Source organism: Eimeria acervulina, genomic scaffold (genome assembly GCF_000499425.1).
Source record: "Eimeria acervulina Houghton genomic scaffold, Eah_scaff533, whole genome shotgun sequence".
NCBI classification, from domain to species: Eukaryota; Apicomplexa; class Conoidasida; order Eucoccidiorida; family Eimeriidae; genus Eimeria; species Eimeria acervulina.
Window position 1 is genome coordinate 1 of NW_013549745.1, and position 7,969 is coordinate 7,969.

At 43.3% G+C, this 7,969-nt stretch overlaps 1 protein-coding gene across 1 annotated transcript; it reads right to left on the reverse strand.

The window, feature by feature from the left end:
• Positions 1–521: 521 nt before the first annotated feature.
• EAH_00041770 (hypothetical protein) lies at positions 522–2,308 on the reverse strand (the record flags this gene model as incomplete). Its single annotated transcript, XM_013395124.1, has 3 exons — positions 522–592; positions 1,055–1,330; positions 1,685–2,308. Coding segments are annotated over 3 exons (971 nt in total), but the record flags the coding sequence as incomplete, so codon positions are not given.
• Positions 2,309–7,969: the final 5,661 nt, after the last annotated feature.

Genomic DNA, 7,969 nt, shown 5'->3' on the forward strand with positions numbered 1-7,969 from the left:
GAAGCAGCAGCAGCAGCAGCAATGTATAGGTATGCATATATATATATATATATATATATATATAGCCGGGAGACAGACAAGGATACAGAGAGAGATATAGAGATAGACATAAATAAAAAGAGAAAACAGAGAGAGAAGCAGAGAGACAGACAGAAAAAGAAAGACAAAGAGACAGAGAGAAACCGACAAACAAACAAAGACAAAAAATAAAGAGACAAAGAGAGACACACGGAGACAGATAAAAATAGATATGCATATATATATACATATATATATATATATTTATTTATATATTTATATGTATATATATATATATATATTTATATAAACAGAGACATCTGCTTACAGTAGGAAAAAACAAAGAAAAAACAAAAAAAGAAATAGAGACAAATAAGGAGACAAACGATACAGATACGGAGACAGAGACAAACAACCACCTAAACCCTAAACCCTAAACCCTAAACCCTAAACCCTAGAATAAAATGAACAAAGGAAAAGAAAACAAAGAAAGCATTTCATACCCCTGAAGAACATCGATTGCCTCTTCAGTGCGGCCTAAACCAACGAGGCACTTCGCTAGCTTGACAGACAGCTGCGCACACAAACCCTAAACCCTAAACCCTAAACCCTAAACCCTAAACCCTAAGAACTCGATACTAGAGGCTCAAGAAGGTGAGGAGACAGTGAAAAGCAAAAGGACGGAAAGGAGACAGACAAAGACAGTAAAAGGAGACAGAAACAAATAATAAAAAAGAAAAAACAAACAGATAATAAAAAAAGCAACAACAAACAGAGACAAATAAAAGATATAAGAAAGAGACATATAATAAAAAGAAGAGACAGAAGACAGGCGAGAGACAGAAAAGGAGACAGAAAAAATATGTAAAGGAGACAGCAAAAAGGAGACACAGCACAAGAAGAGGAGACAGCACACAGATGATAATATATATATATATATATACTCATATACATATATAGCTACATATATATAAGCATAAATATATATATATATATATATGTATATATGAGGAGACAGAAGAAGGAGACAGCATACAGATGAGTTTGTCTTTGCTTCAGGAATTGACAGCACTCGCTGCAGCAGACGGCATGCCTCTGCTTGTCTCTCTGCTACTATAAATGCATCAGCAAGCAGCAGATACATATCCACATAAGCATTATCTACGACCTCGCTGTACACCCCGCTGCTGCTGTTGCTGTTGTTGCTGCTGCTGCTGCTGCTGCTGTTGCTGCTGCTGTCTCCTGGAGACAGCGGCTTCCGTCGGAGAGCAGCTGCGTTTAGTCGGGCCTCCACCTCTGCAGCGCAGTCTAACTGCAGCAGCAGCAGCAGCAGCAGCAACAGCAAGTGCAGCAACAGCAGCAGCAGCAGCAGCAGCACGCAAACCATGCATACTTCTCCTCCCTGTACCTGATTTGCATCTTTATGAATATACAGGGCACCCCAAAAGCTGTTAGGGGCCCCAAGCATTCCGCTGCTGCTGCTGCTACTAATACCGCTGCTGCTGCTGCTGCGGCTGCTGCTGATGCCTGTGCTGCTGCTGCTGCTGCTGCTGCTGCGGTATTTATGCGTGTGTGCGGCGTTATTATTATTATTATTAAATATATATATATATATATACATACGTAGATATATATATATATATATATATATGTATAAAGGGTTTACCTCTCCCGTGATGATTCCTGCTGCAGCTAATTTAACAGACAAATCGAGAGGTGCAGCAGCAATGAGAGCATCGCCTAAAAAGAATTTTATTAAAAGGAGACAGTGATGGTGTCTCCCCTCTTCTAAATCCATCTCGCTCAGCATATTCAAACAGTTCAACTCCTCATGACTCATCACTGATAACAAAGACCCCTTGCTGCTGCTGCTGCTGCTGCTGCTGCTGCTGCTGCTGCTGCTGTTGCTGTTGCTGCTGCTGTGGCTGTGGCTGGGGAGGCTAAGGTGGCTTGCTTGGCTTTGTTCTCCTGTTTCTCCTGTTGCTACTGCTGCAGTAGCTGTTGCTGCTGCTGCTGTTGCTGCAGTTGCTGCTGCTGTTGCTGCTGCTGCTGCTGTTGCTGCTGCTGCTGCTGGAGGCAGCTGCTGACTTTCCGACTCATCTTTCGTTTCTTCTGTTTGCTGCACGGAGCCCGGCGTCTTCTCACTTTGCTGCTGCTGCTGCTGCTGCTGTTGCTGGTCTTTCTGTTTCTGCTGTTCGTGCTGTTCTTTCTGTTGCACCTGTTGCTGCTGCTGCTGCTGCTGCTGCTGCTGCTGCTGCTGCTGCAGTATATCGGTCTGTAGGTGTAACATCAGCTGCTGAGTGTGTTTATACGGCAGCAGTTTATAAAGAGCTGCTTCTAATACCTCTCTTGCTTCTTGCAAGCGATTTGTTTTATGCAAACAAAACGCAAAAAGAGAAGCTAAAGGAGCAAACCCAAAGTGCTGACGAAAAAGAGAACGAAGCAAAACGCATGCCTTCTCGTGTTCACCCTGTTCAGGTGTATGCGCAGGTACACACCAAACAAATAAACAAACAAATAAACAAATAAATAAATATATATTTATTTATTTATATTTATATTTGTAAATCAATAAATAAATATATAAATATTAAAGAAATCAGCCTATAAATGTATAAATTATAAATATACAAATATATACATATATATCTATATCAATAAATAAATAAATAAATAAATAAATAAATAAATAAATAAATAAATAAATAAATAAATAAATAGTAAAACAAAAAAGTATAAAACAAACAAAACAAAGAAATAAAACAAACGAACAAAACTAAAAAGGCATCGTCAATGCAGTTATATCCCCAGTAAAATAAACAAACAAAAACTACAAATAAAATATACAAATATCAAACAACGCAAACAAAAAAATGCAGCAGCAGCTGTTGCTGCTGTCCCTGCTGCTGCTGCTGCTGCTGCTGTTGCTGCTGCTGGTGTTGCTCCTTGTCTCTGTTTTTAAAAGCTTCTGTTTTTATATTTCGCAAAGCCTGTGGTGACGCTGTGCACTGCAAAACAGGGTTTAGGGTTTAGGGTTTAGGGTTTAGGGTTTAGGGTTTAGCGCACCATTTCTCTGTAGACTAGGGCGAGATGATAGGAGACCTCTTCTTCCATTTGTTTGTTTGTAGTTTCTGCATCGCTGTTATTATCTTGATAAATATATTTATCTTGTGTATATTTATCTGTTTTGTTTGTCTTAAAGCTGTTATTATTAATATCTTCATCTGTCTCTGTCTCTTCGTCTTTATCTGTTTGTTGCTGGACTTCATTAACGTCTCTCTTTACCCTCTCCTTCTCTTTATCTTTATCTACATCTATATCTTTATCTCTATCTTTATCTTTATCTTTATCTTTATCCGCTGTCTCTCTAATATTATTTAAACACCTTCTAAAACAATATGCAGCTTGAGACAAGTCGCGCAACTCTACAGCCAAATTCCCGCTCCGCCTCCACAGTAAAGCGTCGCTCCCAACCTGCACTCAAACCCTAAACCCTAAACCCTAAACCCTAAACCCTAAACCCTTAACCCTAAACTCTAAACCCTACATAACCCTAAATAACCCTAAATAACCCTAAATAACCCTAAATAACCCTAAATAATCATACATAGCCATACATAACGATAAATAATAATAAATAATAATAAATAATAATAAATAACCCTAAACCCTAAATAACCCTGAATAACCCTAAACCCTAAACCCTAAATAACCCTAAACCCTGGGATATGGATTTGGAAATCGGATTCGCAACAAACCCTAAACCCTTTTCATGCAAATGTATCTTCATATCTTCAACATAAACACCGCCTAAACCCTTAACCCTAAACCCTAAATAACCCTAAATAACCCTAAACCCTAAACCCTAAACCCTAGTCTTACAAGGTGGGCGGCTAGGAGGTAGCAGTCAAGAGCGCGGCGTTTGTCTTTATAACCCTCTTCAAATACTAAACCCTAATGAAGACAGAGACAATAAAAAGAAAGAGAATAAAACAGCAAAAGACAGAGAGGCATAAATATATTTTGCATGCAGCTCACTTAATATATAAATATAAATATATATATATATATATATATATATATATATGTGTGTGTCTATTTAAGATATATATATATGTTATATAATATACGCATGCATATCTATATTATAGAGCATATTCAATAAACAGCCCCCATCCACCAACGCAACCGTAAACCCTAGACCCTAAACCCTAAACCCTAAACCCTAAACCCTAAACCCTTACGAGGAGGTGGAAAGGGTCGTGTAGGCCCGGAGCCCTCCTAATGATTTCTTTCAATAAAGAAACAGCAGCAGCAAACTCAGCAGATAAATATAAATCTGTAGCTTGCTGCAGCATGGCGCGCAGCTGAAGGCAGCAGCAAAATACGCAAACCCTAAACCCTAAACCCTAAACCCTAAACCCTGAGAAGGAGCGAGAAGCCACCTCTTTCATGAGGGGGAAACCGCAGCTACAAAAGAATATGCAAAACCCTAAGCAATCAACCCAAACATAAACACCCTTCATGAGGCTTTAGGGTTTAGGGTTTAGGGTTTAGGGTTTAGGGTTTAGCATGCCTCTGGAGTCAGGTTCGAAGGCGTATCAGCGGTTCTGCGCTTTCTCCGTCGTCTTTGCCTCTGCCCACTAAACGCTGCACACTCAAACCCTAAACCCTAAACCCTAAACCCTAAACCCTCAGCCCCTTCAGCAATTCTCATGGTCTCCAAACAGACACGAGAGGCTCTCCAGCAGCAGCAGCAGCAGCACCAGCAGCAGCAGCAGTAATAGCAGCACGCAAATCAGCAGCAGCAACAGCAGCACAAACAGAATCAGCAGCAGAAACACATCCTGAACAGCAGCACCAACACCATCATCATCAGCAGCAGCCGCCCCAGCATCAGCACCAGCACCAGCAATAGCAGCAGCAGCAGCAGCAGCAGCAGCAACAGCAGCAGCAGCAGCAGCAGCAGGGTTCTTACAAGCCATTCGTCTTTTTCTTTTGCGCTGTCTCCTCGGTCTGTCTACGCCTTCAGTCATTCCCTCAGTGCCCCAAAACAAAAACTCTTCATATTCTTCTGAATACTCACTCGAGTCGTAGCTGAGCAGCAGCAGCAGCAGCAGCAGCAGCAGCAGGAGTAACACAAGCAGCAGCAGCAGAAGCAGCAGCAGGAGGAAGAAGAATAGCAGCAGTAGAAGCAGTTTGCTGCAGCTGTTGCTGCTGCTAGAGATATCCTCCGCTGGCCTCCTTCGCAGTGTAAAGAAGATCAGGGTTTAGGGTTTAGGGTTTAGGGTTTAGGGTTTAGGGTTTACGTTGCGCTGTCGGATGGGAGTTCGGTGTCTCTGCGTCTTTGTGTGAAATTTTGTGTTTTTGTTTGCTGCGGCTTTGCTTTGCTGGCCATTGCTTTTGTGTTGAGTGCAGCAGAAGAGACAGAAGAATAAAGCCCCTTCCTCTGCCTTTGCTGCTGCTGCTGCTGCTGCTGTTGATGCTGCTGCTGCTGCTGCTGCTGCATGCGTTTCTTCTGTCTCCTTGCATTACTTAACAGCGAAGCCCCGCGGCTGCTGCTGTTGCTGCCCTCACTGAAGGAGCTGTCGCTTTCTTCTGAGAGGCCCCAAGAGCTGCTGCTGCTGCTGCAGCAGCTGCTGCTGCTGCTGCAGCTGACGCCAGTACCGCCGCTGCTGCTGCAGCCTGCTCCATCAGCATCAGCATCAGCATCAGTAGCAGCAGCAGCAGCAGCAGCAGCACGTACGCGTTTGCTGCCTCTAGCTACAGACTTGAGACGATCTAGGGCTCTGCTGCGGCTTGCCCTAGCGAAGAGACAGTTTGTCTTTCCTTCTGCAGCAGCAGCAGCAGCAGCATTAGCAGCAGCAGCAGCAACAGCAGCAGCTTCTTTAGAAGGCTGCTCTAAGCCTCTCACCTCCTCTATGGGGGGCCCCCCAGGGCCCCCAATGCTGCGCTTGGCGCCCCTCTGCATTATTTATTAACGAGCAGCAAAATTAAAAACATATATATACATATATATATATATGTATATATATATATATATATCTTATACAGCAGCAGAGACGAAGGTTAAGAACATAGGGAGAGAGGCGGCAAACAAAGCCCTTAATTAATTATAACAGAGTACAGCAGCAGCAGCAACAGCAGCAGCAGCAGCGAGACAGAGGGTGAGAAGTAAAATAAATTAAGATAAACTAAAATAAAATTATTAAAATAAAATAAACAATGCATAAAACAAATAACAAAGAATTCATAATAATATTATACGCTATTATATCATATATACATATTCAAGATGTATCTACCAGTCTCTTGCTGCTGCTGTTCCTGCTGCTGTTCCTGCTGCTGCTGCTGCTGCTGCTGCTGCTGCTGCTGCTGCTGCTGCTGCTGCTGTGAGCGAGCAGCGGAACAGCTGAATGCATAGGGGGGGCCCCTCATGTGTTTGCTGCAGAGCTATATTTTTAGGTTTAGTTTAACGATAAAATAGAGTTAAAATAATTTAATTAAATATGAAAAAGAAAGATAAAAAGAAACAAAAAATAAAGAGTGCTGCTCAAACCAGCAGCAGCAGCAGCAGCAGCAGCGAGCCTCTGCTGCTGCTGCAGAGGGAAGGTAGTTGTTAAACGATATCTTTGTTTTCTTTTGCTTATTTCAGTGTAAATAAATAATAATAAACATTTAAATTAATTATTAATTAATTTTAAAGGGTTTTATAAAATAAAAATAAAGAAATATACATTGAAGGACAGAGCCTCAGGGACGCCTCCACCGCCTCGGCTCGTCTCCCCCTAAACCCTAAACCCTAAACCCTAAACCCTAAACCCTAAACCCTAAACCCTTGTTCGCAAACCCTAAACCCTAAACCCTAAACCCTTGTCATTTGAACCAAATCTTATTATTCCTTTCAAGAAGGAAGTTTCTGCTGCTGTGCTGCAGCAGCTAATCTCCGCCTGTCTCTTCTTACTTGCTGCTGCAGTTTGAAGTTTATTTGTTCGCCCTGCTGAGTGCAGCAGCAAAACATAAAATAATAAATACTAAATTAATATAAAGCAGCAGCAGCAAACAATGTAAGACGAACAGCTGCATGCTGCAACAGCAGCAGCTGCAACAGCTGCAGCAGCAGCGAGAGAGAGAGACTTCTACTGCAGCAGCAGCAGCTGCTGCAGCAGCAGTGACAGACAACAGCAGAAACTGCAGCAGTTAGAGCAGCAGCAGCAGACACTGGCAGCAGCTGCAGCGGCTACGGCAGCGACAGATAACCGCAGCGGCTGCAGCAGCAGCGACTGCAACAACAGCAGCAGCTTCTGATGCTGTTGTTGATGCTGCTGCTGCAGCAATAAACAAATCAACTGCAGCAAAAACAGCAAATCTTCCTCTTGCTGCAGCAGCAGCAGCAGCAAAACCTGCTGCTGATGCTGCACCGCTGTGCCCTGAATTCGTACAAAGAAGACGAGGTGCGCAGCCAAAGGCCCGACAACCCTCTAAACCCTAAGCCCTAAACCCTAAACCCTAATTCTTCAGATGCCTCGCTAGTCGCTGTGCGCTGCACTCTTGGATGCTGGCTACCCATAAAGCTAAACCGCTACCTCGGTCTCAGCACTCTAAACCCTAAACCCTAAACCCTAAACCCTTATCAAGGACGCATAGAGAGGCTTTCACGCCTTTTCAGGGCTTTCAGAACTGCCTGTATCCACGGATTTAGCTGTTGCTGCTGCTGCTGCTGTTGCTGCTGCTGCGGTTATTGTTGCTGCTGCTTCTGCTGCTGTTGTTTTTGTTGCTGCTGCTGCTGCAGCGATGTCTGAGGGATGCGCCCCAAGAGGGGTAGGGGTTTACTCAGCTGACAGCAGCAAATGGTTTCCGTCTGCATGCAACGACAAACCCCAACCCAACCAGCAGCAGCAGCAGCAGCAGCAGCAGCAGCAGCAGCAGCAGCAGCAGCAGCAGCAGCAAC